Source organism: Pinus tabuliformis, chromosome 4_1, assembly GCF_031772625.1.
Source record: "Pinus tabuliformis cultivar Carrire ecotype Pingquan chromosome 4_1, CPIR1, whole genome shotgun sequence".
Taxonomy (NCBI): Eukaryota; Viridiplantae; Streptophyta; class Pinopsida; order Pinales; family Pinaceae; genus Pinus; species Pinus tabuliformis.
In genome coordinates, this window is record NC_142303.1 from 973,143,458 (window position 1) to 973,162,370 (window position 18,913).

The 18,913-nt window shown below is 39.5% G+C and overlaps 1 protein-coding gene across 3 annotated transcripts in view; it reads right to left on the reverse strand.

Moving 5' to 3' along the window:
• LOC149179381 (uncharacterized) overlaps nt 1-18,913 on the reverse strand; it is a 316,696-nt gene that overhangs the window by 80,273 nt on the left and 217,510 nt on the right. For all 3 annotated transcript variants that reach the window (XM_089420631.1, XM_089420632.1, XM_089420630.1), the window contains exon 6: nt 18,399-18,515. In XM_089420631.1, coding sequence (XP_089276757.1) covers nt 18,399-18,515 — 117 coding nt within the window. The remainder of the gene's footprint in view (nt 1-18,398; nt 18,516-18,913) is intronic.

The window sequence follows — 18,913 nt, forward strand, 5'->3', positions numbered from 1 at the left end:
TTAGTAACTCATGCCATCAAGAGGGAGTACGCATTCCTTAGTGACTTGTGCCATAAAGAAGGAGAATGCATGCCTTGGTAATTTGAGCCATTAAGGAGAAGTCTAACATATGCATTAAAGAGGTGTAAGAGGAATCTTCTTTCATGACAAGACATTAGAGTGTGTAAGAGAGTGTAAGAGGTGTGTAAGAGCATTAAAAAGAAAGTGGAGTGAATCCTTTAAAAGAGAGAGAGAGAGAGAGTAATGTATCATTGAATGAGAGAGTTCGATTCGTTATCAAGGAGAGAGATGTGAAGTGGCATGATTGAGTGCCAAGTAGGAGAGGTGACATGTAATTCCTCTTGAGATAATATTATAATATCATAAGTGTAATAAAAATAATAATATTGATGATTAAAGTAAAAATTAAACAATTTAGATTGATTAAGGATAAGTTATGTGATTTTCCATCATCTATACATGATTACCAATTGAAGCAAGGTGACTTACTAATTTTGGAAAGTCATGGTTGCAATGATAGACATGACTTTCTATATTTAAAAAGTCACACTAGAATAGTCAGAAATGAAATTTTATTCAAGGAAATTCATCAATTAGCCGCCAATTTTCAACACATCAAATCTAGATATCTACAAAAACTCTCAAATTTCAGTAGTTGGTCATTTTGTCGCCCAAATTGTACACTAAATTGCGACAATTGCTTAGGACAAGGGTTGTCACTCTGATTCATGTCCTCTCTGTTTGAGTTGTCTCATAATTGCAGACTAAGGGGGTAGTCCCTATGGATGAAAAGATGAAACACTTGTTGAGAGCCAACAAGTAAAGGAGACACAACTGAATGGCTTAGCAACTTGGTGAAAATCAAAAGCAAGTTTAATTATTAAGCACCACTTGATTAGATTTATTGAAATTATCAATTAGAGACCAGTGCCTTAAGAGACAATTTACTTGCACAATATGAATTTAAAAGTCCAAGCTACTGAAAAAACAGTTGCTACAGAATGCAAACCTATCCTATATGAAATGCAAGACCTAGACCCAAGTGAAATGCAAAATCTTGGTAGATTTTAGTTAAATGCCCTATCTAGGTGAATCCTTACTCTCAACTGGTCCAAAGTTTGATTGCAAATTTTGAATTTCCTAAATCAAGAAAAGAATAATTTCTTCATTTTCAATCTAGAGGCAACACTTACAACTCATATTTTTTTGGCATATGTGAATATATTTGTACATCGATTAGAGGCTTATGCAATATTCACAAAGCTTCAATAATTTTGCATGCATGTAATAACTATTTTTCTTAGTTGTAATTGCGATGTGTTATCATAAAATGTATCTTACAAAATATCTCTCATCATTTCCTCCCTGCTAGGAGGAAATTGCTCCTCAAATACCGACAAGGAGAGGTGGGCAAGGTTCTTTCATGAGAAACCTAGTATCTGATGATTTCATATTGGCTGGTAGATCTTTTGTGATCATAAAATAGTGTATCTTCAGGAAAATCAGGTTGAAAATCAGGGATGATTGCCTTTGGATATGTAACAAATTCTTCCTCCAAGTGCGGAGATTCATACATCTAACAATTTGGGATGGAATATCCAATATGAATGCATTTTAGACCCACTTGCCATGTGATGATATATGGAGCATACCGAATGGGTTTGAGCTTTTGATGCCACTTATTTTTGAACTTGTGCTTTTACAAATGAAGCAAAACTATGTCACCAACCTGAAATTGAGTTACTCAATGCATTTCATCTAGTGCCTTGCACTTGGCATGTGTTTGCTCAAGTATATCATGGAATCTACTATGAATTTCAGCCAAGTTCTACGCAAAGGAAGAAGTCTCATTTTGCTCCTGCTAGTGGGAATCCTGGATTGTAGCAGGGAGAACTACCAGGAGCTAACAAAGGACAAGAGGCTGAAAAACATAACATACCTCAAACAGACAATTCCCTATGCATACAAGAGTTTCCCTATTGTAGTTATGTTACAATATGATTGAGGAAATATTCCATTGTTTTTTTTGTCGGTGATTAAATGTGAAGAGCGTGGACCAAGGTCCAGTTGATTACCTCAACCTGTCTTTTAGATTGGGAAGGAATGAGGTGGAAAACCTCAACTAAAAGACTCAGCTTCCACAATGTTCTCCAAAAGTGACTTAGACAATCTGGAGTCAAGAACGAGGATGATGGTCAATGGTAGATACTAACACCCAAAATGAACATCAAGTGAAACTGTTTATAAGCGAAGGACCTGTCAACCCCTAAGCTCCTCCCATTTTTGGGTTGGTCATACCACTTACCAAGGGGTATATCCCTTACACTGCCTATGATGTATGGGTTAAATGAATGAAGGTTAACTAGGTCAATTAGCAAGTAAAATTTGAAATACACAAAACGAAAGCAATAGCAACTTTATGGAAAGATCTAGACACTAGCACTTGCCATCAGGTCATGGAGGTGAATACGAGCTAAAGCAAGTGTATGTTTGAAGATGGTGAATTCCAACAAGCCATCTACATTGTACGAATCTCACTAGATCACTACGTCTTCAATTCTATGATGAATGCTAAGACACAACCCTATCCTAGTCATTCGAACCTAATCTAGGGCAACTTGTTACCTTACAAACCTTTGGGGCCAAGGACAATCGCTTGGATTCTTACTAATCCCATTGAAACAAGGGGATGAAAACCAATGTTGCACTTATCATAATAATATTGGAATTATCATGATAATATCGCCAAAACCAACCTCGGCAATAATATCAATAGTAATTATTGTGATAATTTGACCTTTTGAAATTATCACAATAATTTAGCTAATTATTGTTGTTGTTTCAAAATTATCAGTCTGTCTCTATCAATTTCAACTTATTACCAATTTTTTCTTTTAACCCTAATTTTTTAAAAGTGAGTTAAAGGATACTTTGACTATTTCCATCAAGCAAATAAGGGGAAAGCTATTGTTTTCATTTCCTGTAATTCATCTCATGAGATACATACCCTAGTAGTTAATGGTAATATTAAATTCTTAAAGTAAAACTAGCATTTTCCTTCATCTTTCACTTTCATCCTATTAAATTTTAACATTACCATTAATTAACTCAAGATGTTTGAGAGTGGTTTTGACCTCATTGGATTTCATATGGAGAAACTAAAATTTTAGATCCCACTCAAAATCCAGCAGAATAAACATTTTTTAGGATTTTAGGATTGGCGAGATTGCAACATTTCTACTGGATTTTGTGATGTACATATTGAGAATTTAATAGGGCAATGAATATGTTAATTCTCTTTAACTTGATAACTGTTTGTGTTACCTTCTTGCTTATTAGCTTTGTTCCTTATGATTATAATGTGAGATACATCAAACAGCTACCAAAACAAACAATATATAGATTGCAAGCTAGGGCCAAAACCCTTCCTCTTGACGAGAAAACCCTTAAATCTATTCTCTTCTTATAGATCCTTCAATTGACGAATACCAAGACCTTGTGACTCAGACCAATACCCTCCAAGATCAAGATCAACCACCAACTCGGCCTCCTGCAGCAAGAACTTCGACCTCCTACTACAGATCCAAAAAAAATTATGCCTGGCAACTACTGTTGCCATACTTGAAAACTTTGATCTTCTTAGAGCCTTCTTCTTCCCTTCGTTTCCCTTTCCTTGTGACTTAGGGCTAGAGAGATACCCTTAGTGACCTTCGCTTGCCTTCTTTCTTCTCTTCCTTCCAAGATCAAACTAGATATAACCCTTGCGCAGAAACCCTAGTTTTGTCTTGCACGTGGGAGAGAGAACTAACCCAAACACTTCGACTTTCTTCGACCTCTTCTTCATCCTTCTTCAACCTCTTCTTTGCATAGAATGAGAGATGAGTGAGTGCTTCTTTGGAGGACGAGTTCCTCTCTTTATATAGGCCTCTTCAAAGGGTAGACGTGGCTCTTCAATTAGACTGACTTAACATCTTCTAGGCCAACTTGATCTTGGAGGGTATTTCGACACTTTAAAGGCAAATAATTTTTCTTTACAAGATACAAAATGCCCATTGGGGTCTTCAATATATGACAATGACTATTAGACCTAGGACAAACCCTAGAAGCAACCAATGGGTGTTTGACCTATAAAATAAAAGAACTTGAGCATGAAACCCATGCTCCAATAATAATAATAATTTCTTTTCATTTTATAATTTACAAGAATATATTTCATACTTATAAAGACCGAACCTAGTTACACATTTTTCAACACTCCCTCTTAACTAGGGAGGTATTCATAAGAGGTACATGGTCATTCTCAATCTGAAGAGATCTCATAAAAAGAGTTGGATCGGTAACCCATCTATCTAGCATCATGTTAACCAGCATTCTCGCATAGCAAGGCCTTGACTAACAGCTCTATCTCCCCACAATATCAAAGCACAATGCTGACGAGACCAATGATTTATAGACACCATCATCATTGTCTCTCAAGGTACATACTCCACCCGAGTGTTCATCAAGTATGACCTTCTTTGGACTATTCTTATCTTGAATAGCCAGTCCTCAAAGAATATCGGTCCATGACTATTCTTGTCTTGAATGCCCTACCACATTCTCAAAGAGTATCGAATGCCAGATGGTTACCCAATCCTCCATTCTTTCTTCCCAAGTGAAGACAAGAATGTAGTGTCTATCTCTCCCTCTCAATTAGGGAGGATACATCAACCAAGCCAAGCTTGTCTCTCAAGTACACAAGCTTCTTGTTCGGAAGAGATTTTGTCAATATGTCAACTACCTGCTCATCAGTGGAGATATATTGTAGTTGCAGCACACCATTTTCTACTAGCTCTCGAATACAATGATACTTGTTGTTTATATGCTTTATTTGTCCATGAAATATTGGATCTTGTGACAAGCATATACAACTAGTGTTATCACAAAGTATCACTGTAGGGTTCATCAGTACTTCAAACAAGTCAAATAGCAGCTTCCTCAACCATACTACTTCTCCGCTTACTTCACAGGCTGCAACATACTCAGCCTCAACACTACTCAAAGCAACTGTATCTTGCTTTTTTCTCATCCATGAGACCATGGAGGATCCCAAATTGAAACATCCTTTTATAGTGCTCCTTCCATCTTGCTCACTGCCTCCCCAGTGAGAATCTATATATCCAATCAGTTGGACATCATTCCTTCTGTCATACTTCAGACAATAGTGAATGGTTCCTCGCAGATATCTCAGAATATATTTCGTTGTTATCCAATGATCATGCTTCGGCTCCACTTGGAATTGACTGAGAACATTTACCGCAAAGCATATGTTTGGTCGAGTATTCACCAAATACATCAGTGAGACAATTAGTTCTCTATACTTGGAAGGATCCACAGGGCTTGATTCGGAACTCCTTAGTCTCTTCAAGTTTGTGATCATTGGATTGGTCATAAGTTTGCAATCCATCATGTCAAACCTCTTCAACATCTGACCCAAATAAACTTCACCAGGTCCTTGCCAAACTTCTAGTCCCAAATAGTAATGCATCCGCCCAAGATCCCTCATGTCAAATCTTGTTGCTAGTTGCTTCTTACATTCTTCAATTCGACCTTCTACCCCTGTCAAGAGAAGATTATCTACATACAGAAGAATGATTACAGGTTCTCCATCTATAACCTTGATATAAAGGATAGAATCAGCAAAACTTTTTGTGAAGCCTATTCTTTGTAGGTATGCATCCATTCTAGCATACCATGCCCTTGATGCTTGCTTGAGGCCATATAATGCTTTCTGCAATCTGCAAACATATGCCTTCCTATCTTTAACTTCGAATCCCAAGGGTTTCCTTTATATAGACTTCTTCATCTATTGTGCCATTCAGAAATGCAATCTTGACATCCATTTGATGAATGTTCCATCCCATCGATGCTGCCAGAGAGACTAATGAACGAATCGTTGTATATCTTGTTATTTGAGTAAATGCCACTTCGTAGTCAATGCCTTCTAGCTGAGAGAATCCCCTAGCCACAAATCTTGCCTTATACTTATCTATACTTCCATCTGTCACATGTTTGATCTTATAGATCCACTTGGAAGTTACCACAAATTTGTCTTCAAGCCTAGGTACGACCTCCCACACTCCATTCTTCATTATAGATTGATACTCTTCATTCATGGCATCTTTCCATTCCTGATGATTGACAACCTCTTCAAAAGTGGATGGTTCTGCTTTTATTAGTTTTGTCATGTATGCAACATACCCAGAATATCTTTTGGGTTTCTTTCTTTCTCTAAAAGAGCCTTTCGTTGCCCCATGACCTTCTGCATCAAGTAGTGTAGATTTCAACCAATTAGGTATTTTCCTTGTTTATGGGATGACCATGGGTTGAATAGGTTCACTAGCACCTTCTTCTTCATGGTGAGATTCTTCTGCTTCCCTGTCAACTTCTTCCTCAAATACGAGAAGTTCCTTTGATTTTTTGAATGCTATACTTTCATCAAATATGACATCTCAACTGACTTCTATGTGATGTCCTTCTTTTATGTAGATCCTATAGGCCTTAGATGAGTTACTATACCCAATAAATGTTCCCTTCATGCCTGATGGATCCAACTTCTTTCTTTTGTCTTTTGGTATATGGATATATACGGGACACCCAAAGATTCAGAGATGATCTACAGATGGCATCTTTCCAGTGAACACTTCTTCCGGAGTTTTATTGTCTAGGGACCTGTGGGGACTTCGATTCTGAATGTAGACAGTTGTCTTCGTGGCTTCTCCCCACAGAAACTTAGGTAGATCCAGATCGTGTAACATTGCTTTTACACTTTCTTCATTAGATCTATTCTTTAGTTCTGCAACTCCATTTTGCTCAGGGTTATATGCAACTATTAGCTCCCTCTTAATCCCAGACTCCTTACAAAATGCTATAATCTCCTTGGATGTATATTCTCCTCCATTATCAGATCTTAGTATCTTGTTTCTTCTTTCTGTAAGGTTCTCCACTTCAGCTTTGAATTCTTGAAATTTTGTAAGTACTCCATCCTTGGTTATCATTAAGTAAACCCAGGTCTTTCTTGAATGATCATCTATAAATGTGACATAATATAGATAACCTCCAAGTGATTTAGGAGTCATAGGGCTACCTACATCGGAGTGAACGAGATCCAAGATTTATTTTGACCATGAAGCACTGCTTCCAAATGGTCTCTTGGTATTCTTACCCAATGCACATCCCTTACATACTCCTTCATAATCTTCCTTCAATTCAGGTATTCCATCAAATATGGAGCTTAGAGTTGGAAGAATTTTGAAATGTATGACCAAATCTTCTATGCCAGAGTTCATATGGACTAATTTCAACATGAACTAAGACTTGGGCTAAAGGAGATATCAGTCTGTAAAGTCTTATTTATCGAATGCCAATGACTTTAGTTTGTTTTATACTTGAGTCTTTACTCCATACAACAATATTCCATCAATGAAAGCTACTTTATCACCCTTATCTTCTAAGCTTGAAATGGAAAGTAAGTTCTTATGCAAACCTGGAACAAATAGAATGTTGTTGGGGTGGATGTTGCTTCCATTCTCCAGCTTTATAGAGGTTGATCCAAGTTCCCTTATGGGATAGCTCTTCTTATCTCCAAGTTCCACTGAATAAGTAGATTTACATTTTGATAAGGTCTTCAATTGTTTGGGATGGCCAGTCATGTGCTTTGATGCACCGCTATCAATTACCCAAATGTTTTCATCTTGGAATGTGCTAGAGAGAGTCGAGAAGAGACCTTTATCCTTTTCCTTGATTGATACCTTCTTCGAACAAAATAAGAGACTCCATGCTTTCTTGATACCTTCTTTGAGATGGCTTGCTATCCTGGAACACTTCTTGATGAACTTCTTCACGGTAGAGGAGATCTTCATGACGTCCTTTGCTAACCTTAGCTCTGATACCATGTTGAGAATTTAATAGGGCAACGAATATGTTAATTCTCTTAAACTTGATAATTGTTTGTGTTACTTTTTTCCTTATTAGCTTTGTTCCTTATTATTATAATGTGAGATACATTAAACAACTACCAAAATAATAAGAATAGTGACACAGTATATAGGTTGAAATCCAGGGCAAAAACCCCTCCTCTTGAGGGGGAAACACTTAAATGTCTTCTCTTCTTATAGATCCTTCAATTGACGAATACCAATACCTTGTGACTCAAACCAATACTCTCCAAGATCAAGATCAACCACCAACTCGGCCTCCTGCTACAAAACTTCAACCTCCTACTGCAGATCCGAAATTTTGTCTGCCCAGCAATTGCTGCTACCATACTTGAAAACTTCAATCTTCTTCTTAAAGCCTTCTTCTTCCCTTCTTTTTCCTTTCCTTGTGACTTAAGGCTAGAGAGATACCCTTAGTGACCTTCTCTTGCCTTCTTTCGTTTCTTCCTTCCATGATCAAACTAGATATAACCCTTGCGCAGAAACCCTAGCTTCGTCTTACACGTGGGAGAGAGAACTGGCCCAAACATTTCGACTTTCTTCCTAAATTATTTTGGAACAGCATTAATTTCTACATTTTGGGGCCAATTTTTGAGGTGATGGGGCCCATTCAATTTTATTAGGAGGCTAGAGTTGGTAGAAGTTATTTCGATGTGGTTAATTTGTACATGTGAGCCACCCACACTAGGAGAATACGCATTCCCTAGTTTGATTTGCATGGAGGGGAAATTGATGGTTAAGTGAGGGACACACGAAGTAGGGAAAATGGAGGGAAAAGTGCTCCACAAAATCTATATAAGGCAACTCTACTCATTTCAGCATCTTATCTTTTGGACATATTGAACTCAATCTTAGTTGCTCGAGCTGCTTAGCCAAGTTACTGTGATGTTTAGCACTCAAGTGACTCCGAGCGGAGATCTCAACCCTTGCTTTGGTGGATTTTGAGTGCCAGCCCTAGAAGGGAGTTATTCTTCATCTCAGTTCATAGCAGCAACAGCAGGGAGACGAGTTATAGCAGCTATAACTCGAGTACCAACAACACCAGGGGGAGTAACAACAGCACAAGGATTGCACAGTCACAGCGTGAGGCACTCCGAGAAGTGGGGGAGGCAGGAGCATCCTTTATCATTTTCAAGAGTATAGAGGGCAACTACAAACAAGAGGGCCATCCTACACGCAGCTCCCATTTCATCACACACAAGACTGTGTCATCTCCTCCATGACTGCGCAGTCATTGGAGTGACACTCTTTGGGGCAGCACCATCCGGGGGAGTTTGGAGCTGGGAGGTTGGTAGATCATTTGGAGGGCCATTTGAGGAGGATTGTTGGAGTTGGAAGAGCAGAGATTGACAAGATCAGTAACAGCAACAGAATTGAAATTGGAGTGCCAAGCTATGAAGGGTCAATTTTTGAATGTTGGAACCCAGGGAAACCCTTTCTGGGTATTTCTAGGTTTTGGGCAAGGATCACACTCTTAATTTTATAGAATTTTCTGGGCAGATATAAGGGGTCAAACAGGGGTCCCAACTCAGCCAGCAGTTAGAGGAGCTAAGGCGAATTTGGGCCAAAATTCCGAGGTCAACTTTTGGCCAATTCCTTCGTGCGTTATTCTGGTTATTTGGTGGAGAGGCTGGGGTTAATTTCCCATAAGTTTTTTAGCACCGGAGGTGGGGTTTCCAGCAGCATCTTTGCAGCAGACAACATAGTTTCACAAGGGCTTGACATATTACCACCTGGGCTTCATCACACCTGCCATTGAGGCAAGCCCAGGTGCACCACTTCCACATTATTGTAATTTTCTCCCAGATCATAATAAAATGGCTTAGTTGTTGGTTATTCTTGGACTTTCTATGGGTGTGCACTGAATGTTTCAATTTTTAGCTTCTAAAACTGGCTAAGAATGTTCTAAATGACATGGATCAAGCCAAATCTAATCTTAGCCATTGATTAGAGACTTAATCTCGGCCGTTGAAGACTAAACAGGAAAAGTATAAAAGGAGGCTTGAGGGTCAGTTGGAGATACACCAAGTTGATCAGTCAATTTGATTTTCTAGAGGAGGGCTTGCTGAGAAAATTCAAACTAGTGTCTGTTGCAGCGAGGAGTAGTGAGTACATAGCAGAGAGGCAGGGATAGTGCTAGAGGATCAGCGCAGAGACCAAAGAGGCTGACGCAGAGGCAACTAGAGCTACACAGAGGCAACAGAAGCTATGCAAAGGCAGCTAGGGACTGCGCGGAGGCTGAGGGGCCTGTGTGGGTGACGCAAAAGGCCAGAGAGTTGACGCAGAGAGCCAAGAGGCTGACGCAAAGGCTTCAGGAGCTACACTGAAGCTAGCAGGCTGACGCAGGGCCCAGAGGAAGCACTAGAAGAATTTTCGTGGGGCAGACTAGAGCTGAGAGGCTAAATATCTATCTTCGAGAAGAGGTATTACTGTCGTGTAACAATCTCTATTGGGCGAGCCATTTCGACACCCTAGTTGTACTCAAGAATCTGCATAATAATAAAACCCTCATAATTGTCACATTGTTTTCCCGCATTGGTTTTTTCCGAGGACAATTGTCCAAAAATAGCGGTGTCCCTTATGTGTTTGTCTCAGTATTTCAGTTGTTGATCTATATATGAGTTAAGGTTGCATTTGTGTTTATTTAAGTATTTATATTTATAAATAACTTGTTAATGGAATGAAAAAGTAGAAGAAATTAAACCATATAATGCAATAGGGATTTCTAACGTGTCAGACTTAAAAATTTCAACATGGTATCAAAGGGTTGCAAATCACAAGAGGACTGAAGGCATCGACGATATCGGAAATTTGCAGCAGTAGGAGCTGTCCCGAGAGACAGAGCTGCTCCTAAGCAGAAGGCAGCAGAGAAGAAGTGACACAGAGGGCCTGCGTCATCATTTCGAGCCAGAGAGAGGGCCAGCGCAGAAGTAGATAGAGGTAGAAGAGGCTCATGAAGAGCCACGTCATCCTACTTAGTCAGGTAGGATTGACGCAGTTGGCTAGAGGAGTGATTCAGCCTTTGTCGAGATTGCATAGAGCTGGAAGGCTCAGTTTCTTCAGTTGTCGGGGCCTAGGGAGTTGTGGACAAGTTGTGGTTGGGAAGCTGGTTGGGTGATGTTTCTGTCGAAGCAGAACAGTACCTAACAAGACAGAACCAAGGTGGAGGGAGTCCCTACCTTGACGGATTTCTAGCCAAGAAATCCAGATCTGAGATGCAGTTGCAAGGAGGATTGGAGAGGAGCGGTTCAACATTTAGCGAGAAGATTTCCAGCAGGGAAATCAAGACTTAGAGGGAAATTTCTAAGAAGGAAGACGAAACTCAGAGGGAGTCCAGATGAGGAGAGGAAATGGCAGTGAACAGACTGAGAGATTAGGACAAGTTGGCCAAGGCTTCCAACTTTGTCATCTGGAAGGCTAGGATCCTAACAGTCTTGGATCAAGATCGCATCAAGGGATTTGTCTTGAGAACTGTGGCTATCCCAGTCGACCCAGCTAATAATGAGAAGTATGAGGATGTAATTGCGAGGGCAAAGTGCATAATCCTTGACGGGGTCAAAGATCATGGCATACCACATATTGTTGAAAAGAACACAGCAAAGGAGATGTGGGATACATTGACGACCATGTAACAGGGCTATTCCATGCAACGGAAGATGCTATTGGAGAAACAGTTGTAGTCGTATCGGATGCAGAAGGGGGAACAGATAGATCTATTCCTCCTCAGACTGCAGGAGATTCGTGACCAACTTACTTCCATAGGATCTACGCCGGATCCAGAGTTCATGGTGAGGACCGCCCTGAATGCAATCTCCGAGGAGTGGGAGACATTTGTCCAAGGCATTTTGAGCAGAGCTATTCTTCCGGGATGGGAGGAGATGTGGGCAGCTCTTCGCCAAGAAGAGATCAGACGATTGACCAAGGCGGGGAGTAGTGGTAAGGGAAGTTGAATCGGGTCTAGCATCTGCAGGAGAACAAGGGACATCTCCAAGGTGAAGTGCTTCCATCGTGGGGAGCTGCGACATTATGCCAAAGGAACAAAGTAGGAGAGCAAAAGAAGGGAAATCAAAGTTTGAATGTTTGAATTTTGGGTCAAATTCTCTCACACATGCAAAGCAATTAGGGCATCTTTGTATTGTAGCGAGACCGAATTACGGTGATCTCAAGGAGCCAAATTTAGGTGTCAAGAATACAAAATTTGGAGGTTGAATACCTAAGGAAGAAGAAGTTCCACAAGCAAAGGAAGAAGGAGACTCATTTCACCATATTCTCACTTATAGTTGCGAGTTAGGGTTTCTGCAGTAGAAGCCAAAAATTGCAAACCAAAAGCAGTATCCTAAATTCTGAAGAAGAGGCTGAAATTTGAAGTTTTGAAGAAATTTGACTTGGGTTGACTTTGTGAAGGACAAGCTCATCAAAGGAGAGGTTGACTTGGTCTTGGAGGGGTTTTTGTCATGGGTATTAAGCCTTGGAATTCGTCATTTGAAGATTCTATAAGAAGAGAAGAATTCTTGTGGGTTTTCCTCTCAAGGGAGAGTTTTGGCCTTGGCTAGCAGCCTATATTTTGTGTCCTCTTGTTCTATTGATCTTCATATATTGGTCATTGTTTGATGATATGAACACGATAATAATCAAGTGAACAAGAAGCTAATTACAAGTACATTAAGTTAAGTAAAAGAACATCACAAGCAGTTATCAAAGTAAGAGAAATCGACCTAATTTAGCTGCCCTAGTTTTCTCAACACACAAGCCCTACTAATGTCCCAAAATTTGGACACATGTCTAGTGCAAAAGCATCTTAAAATTGGAAAAATAACTGAAGAATTTCGAATTGGGTTAAAATCCTCACCCTTCTCTTCCTATGCTCTGGCCAAATCTTCCTTCTGCCATCAGATCTACTCTGATACTATGTGAATTTTAAATTATGTTGCAATTACAGGTTATTATTCGCCAATCTATTTAAATTATTCGTCTTCTGCAATTAACTTGCAGCAATACTGAATAAAACACAACTGCAACTTCACAGAAAAATAAATAACCACAAGAACTAAGGAAATTATGCACACACACACAAATAATGAACACCAGTATTTTCAGAAAAATGTCCCTGGAAAAACCCTAGAAGGAAAACCATTCTACAGATGAGGGTTTTATTATTAATTCTTTAGCAAATTAAAGAGTACATCAACTGCTTGCCTGACACTGGCAAACCTCCGACAAATTTCTCCACTGGCAAAATTGATCTGGAAATATGAAGTTTCTTTCTACAAAACCTATCATGGCCCTTCCTAAATTATTTTGGAACAAGACTTATTTTTGTATTATGGGGCCAATTTTGGAGCTAATAGACCCCATTAGATTTTATTAGGAGATTAGACTTACGAAGTTATTTGTGTTGTAGTTAAGTTACACATGAGGGCCACCCTCACTAGGGAAATACGCACTCCCTAGTTCGATTTGCATGGAGTTGGTTACGTTTTGCATGATGGTGGTTAAGTGAGGGCCCATGATGGAGGACGAATTGTAGGGAAAAGTGCTCCACGAAATCTATATAAGGAAGACAACTCTCCTCATCTCATTCATCTTTCTGGGTATATCAATTTCTCTTGGTTGCTCAAGCTGCTTAGCCGAGTCACTCGTTGTTTAGCACAAGTTCTTCAAGAGAAGAGCTCACCCTTTCTTCGAGGGACTTCGAGTGCCACCCTAGGAAGTTTTTCTGCATTACTTCACAAGGGGGGTCTCATTGTGATTTCCAGCAGTGGCATTCACTTCCAAGTGGTGCGTATTACTAGAGGACGCAGTGGAGAGGAGGTCGAGTTTGTTGTTGGTGTCTTGCAGCGGAGTTTGGGCGTGAGATTTTCTAGAGAGGAGGCTAGGGAGGATTTTCAGCATTTGGGAGAGTTTGGGAGCTAGTTGAGCTTGTTGCTTGGCAGTATCACCTTCACACTCGGCCAGCGTAGAGGCAGTACTGGGAGCTCACTTCATGGGTAGACTATCAGCCCTTGAGGCTAAGCTTTGTCGCGGAGGTTAGAGGAGATACTTGGAGTGGTGTTTGCCTCACTTTCAGAGCTTGGAGGAGGATTTCGTGTCCATTTCTTGTAGGCCGTATTCTTGGAGCAGTTTGGAGGGCATAGGCCATAGAGGAGGCCAAATTTTGGAGGTTGGATTCAAACCAAACCCTTTCTGGGTTTTTGTGGGTTTTGGCCAAGGAGCATGGGGCTGAAGTTTCATCATTTTCTGAGCATCGGAGACATGGTTTCTTGTAGTTCCTTTCCAGCCAGTAGTGTAGTTACTAGGAGACAGCGCAAAGCATTAGAGAAGAAGTTATCTTTCCAACATTGTGATTATTGTTTGACACCTGGGTTCTGTCAAGCTTGTCCTTAAGGCAAGCCCAAGTGCATTTCCATACTATTGTACTTGCTCCATTCCATTAATAAAATGGCTCAGTTGGTTCTCATTTCTAATTTGTATTGAGTATTTGCTGATCATTTTTATTTTTCTGTGTATGAATTGTATTTTCTTTTGCATATCACTGTTTGTTTAAGTTTGGAACATTACAAAACCTCACAGCCTCCTACCTACAACTTGCACTAGCAAAATTCTAGAAGTGCGTACGAATCTACTTGAACTCGCACTACCACAGGAATATCGGTCTTGCAACCCCTTCGTCCGCCTGCAACTCGACTGAGCTATTTTCACCTCCTCCGACAACTGACTCCGACAACTGGAAATTGAGCAACTTTCAAGTAATGTGCACTAGTTAGTGCGGCCTCTTTGCAAAATAATTCAACCTCTATTCCTTCCTCTCGAAATGTTGGAATTTCATGGAGAATTCCTCCAGAAATCACTCAATTCTTCTTGTTGAAACCCTTGCTATTGGTGTCCCTGCGCTATCTTTGCATCCTTTCTCTCATTGCAATTTTGTGTCTCAATCTGTTCTCCAAATGCCCTTCGATTTCCTCTTATGATCTCTTGTTGACGAATCAACAGTGATGATCTAATCTCAATTGATGGTTAAGATTATGTTGACCCCATCAAGTGACCTTTTCGGAAGTCTCTAAAGGAAAATCGAATTACCCCAATTAATACGGATTAATTAAGCTTATTTCCCTAAATTAGACTTAGGAAAATTAATTAACTACTTAATTAAATCTAATTAAGGCCTTTTTCTCATGACACGTTTTCTGGGTATTAAAGAAAATGTGTTCCCTAGCCTCATAGAGACAATCTAAGACTAATACACCTATCCGAGCTACACAAACTAACAAAGTGAGCTCAGTGTTCTAGCATCTAAGGGTGCTTTGGGTGTCAATCATCTGTCAAGATCATCAAAGTGTCCAATGCTCTGTCGTTGAAGGGCAATGTTGCATCTGCAAGGTCATCATGCTCTCCAAAAGTGTAGTATGACCTGGGCATCATGTGGAGTAGGAGTGGAATAGTGTGCTCTCAAGGCCCCAGCTACTATGTGCAAACCCACCTGGCAAAACGATCCCAAACTCAAGTGAAAGCAACCACTCATTAGAGACAATAACAATAGATGCATATAAGTGGACTAAACTGTTAAGGGCTTAGTAATACTCCAAACCAGAACCACCTTCAAATATCTAACTATACCATATCTCGTAAAAGTGTTCCCCACAATTGCAGAGATGGCTAGGTAATCAACCCTATTAGGTGTTTCCACCACCTAAAGAAAGGTGGCATTTCCAAGTTCGACACTTCAACTCATTGGCGTTAGTGACAATAGGTGGCAATAGAGGGGAATGACTCATGGCTAAAGACCATAGCTAGAGGACTAGCTGATGGAGGTCCACATCCTGAGCGTATAGATGTAATGGAGGAAGCAATCATGGACGCATGAGCTACCCCTTTCCTCAGTCTCTTTTTCCAACCACTATAGTGGGCGTTTTACTTCTTTTTATAATGCTTTTATACGGTGCATAGTTGAAGGATCAAAGCATGTTTTTTATGATATAGCATTTATTGTAACCCTTAAGATGAGTCAACTTCTCTCTCATCAAGGTTGGGAAAAGCAAAGATTCCTTATGATGAGATGGAGCATCAAGCGCTCAGGGACCGGGTGATGGCTAATGAGGGGGGTAGAGCTCATGCTATGCTTTTTCACATGTACTAATTATGTCCAACCATCTTTTGCATTTTAACTTTTATTTTTCTTTTGTAGTGGCCATGTTCTTCTTTTTCTTTTCTTTTAGCTGCGCCAACCTCCATGGCAAAGTTTTCTGACCCTACTCAAGGACATGGATGTGTGAGTGCCAAATCCCAATGAACCAATCACAGTTAACCCGAAGGATGGATGTGGTATCAAGGGAAAGATGAAAAATGTTATGTGTGGAATGGTAATGGACATGCTACTTCAATCCAAGTTATCCAAATAGTGTTCCTCTTATAACCCTAAGGCCTTAGAGGAGGTCCCATTGGAATAGGGCAAAAGACTAACCCCCCTGGTAAGGTGAGAGAACAAGTTTACAGTCAATATCAATCTATCATCCATATTGTTGATTTTCTAGTGCAAACAAGACTAGTACAATTTTCCAAAGTAATAACCACTTCCAATGATACAAATTGACTTCTTTAGAGCATTCCAAGCATTAAGCAGTTACACATGAAAAATTTCACCCATTGACTTTAAGATCCATAGAGCTGTAAAGATCACAGTGAGACAATAAACAAGAGACACCAGAAATTACCCTGGGAAAACCCCACTCCAAGGGGAAAAACCCAACAACCCTTTCTTATGAGAGAATATCCAATGCAATGATCCCTTCAATTCTGTTCATAAATAGGTCTGCCACAAGTCTCTAAGAGGGTCAAACTTCAGCCACAGAACTCGCACTATTCACAGAGATAATGTGCCTCAGGTCCGCACTATTCACAGAGAGTAAGTGCCTCAGGTCCGCATGGTTCCATAGAGAATAAGTGCCCTAGGTCCATATGTTTCCACAGAGAATAAGTGCCTCAAGGCCGCAAGGTTCCACAGAGAAATAGTGCCTTAGACTTGCACATAAAACAGAGATACATAAGAGATTTGAATTCTACCTTGAAGGAGAGTGAATACACTTGATATATAGTTATTCGTCCATGTGAAGAGTTGTGTCCCTTGAGGCAGGCCGACTTGATCTTGGAGGGGCCAACATGAACACTTGTGGGGTAAATATAAATTCAATTTTTCTCTTTTGATTTTATTGATGAAAATACCAATAGAAGACACCAATGTCCAACACAGATCACCCCTTTATCCATGTTAAAATGCCCAAAACATTAAGTAAAAGCACTTGATTGCAAAAAGACTAAAGTACATGCCGAGTGGTAGCCCACCTTCATTCAAGAGGAACACTGGTTGGTGAGAAGTGAATGACCCGGGCAAATGGCAGAAGAATGTGGCATATCATCATCACTGTATGCAGAGCTGCTGGCTGGGTGGCCGTCCTAGGAGAAAAAGTTTTCTCGAATAGGGTTACCCATTTTGGTGGGTAATAATTCCCATATGTACTTTGTAACTTATCAATTTGACTGAGGGCATATATTCGTAAAAGAAATGTTTCCTGGTATGGAAACACGTAAAAAGGTTGGCCAAAACTTTCCTGAAAGGATGCTTCCAGGAAATATTTCCTAAACATTTGCTAAGTGCAGTATCAAATGCCATTTTATTACTGTAAATGTAGTTATTATAATTTATTTTTAATATTAGCATAGAAAAATCCACAACTTTTAAACTGGCAATAAAACAGACACAATAAAGAAATTACAGCAAGTTCTCACTTAAACATATAAATGCAGACTATGCACATAAAAACTTTCCCTCCTACTGATACATCTATATAGCTATGTATAACCCCATTCGTTGAAAATTTGAATGAATCATTTCCAAACCCATAACCATTCTTTGTACAAGGCATCATTGATGTACTTCCCATATGTAACAAAGTGACGAATGATGCAAATCAATGCACTGTGACAGTTTCAAAATGAAGTGTGACTTGTATTCCTTGTTTCTTCAGTGTTGTTCTGATTACTACATCAAAGATTGTGAGCAATCAGCAAACCATTTATTCATAGCATCAGTTCATCCACTAGCAAATCATGTCAGACTCTTCTATATTCTTGTGAATGCCACTTTCCAAATCTTCCGGCAAATCAAAGATAAACAACTCTTAAAAATAAAGTAGGTAAAAGCCCAAACCTACGAACCTTGTGACTGGAGATAACTGTCAAAAGATAGTGTCTAAAAATCCATTACAATCTTGGAATATATAAATGCAGCATACTATCATGAATTTAGACTAGGCCTAAATGTCTGAATGTGTGACTAATGCTTGCAAACAAAAACAAAGATTTGGGACAATAAAAAAAAAGAAAACGAAAACAACAAATACTCGGGAACAAGTGTAGGAAAATACATACCATCATACCAATCCATGAAGCAAGGATATACTCCCCTATACTGACAGGAGTTACTGAAAGAAGATAATTTAGCATGTTGAATGGAAGTAGTGGAACAAGCCTAAGAAGCAAAACGATCTGCATAATAATACAAACCAAGTAATAAGAATTTACTCATTATATGCAAAGGCTTGTATTCAGTGAAAAGAGAGAAAATATATGCAATGGAGAGATAAAATATGGAGAACCATATAGAAATGCAATTGCCATTGTCAAAGGCAATTATCTACCCATGGAACTTTTAAATAGCAATTAAAGCAGGTACACAGAACAACTAAGCAGGACAATTGATCTGTTTAACATAAAGCAAGTCGTGGTTTGAACACTAAAACCAAGATTGAACCTCATGGATTCTGCATTCTTTTCTACTCTTTAGATTCTCTCTTTATGCTATGTAAATCCCTCATGTAATACTTAGATCTTCCGCACTTCTTTCTAGTGTCATTTAACCATATACTTTAGGTCACTCTGGGAGG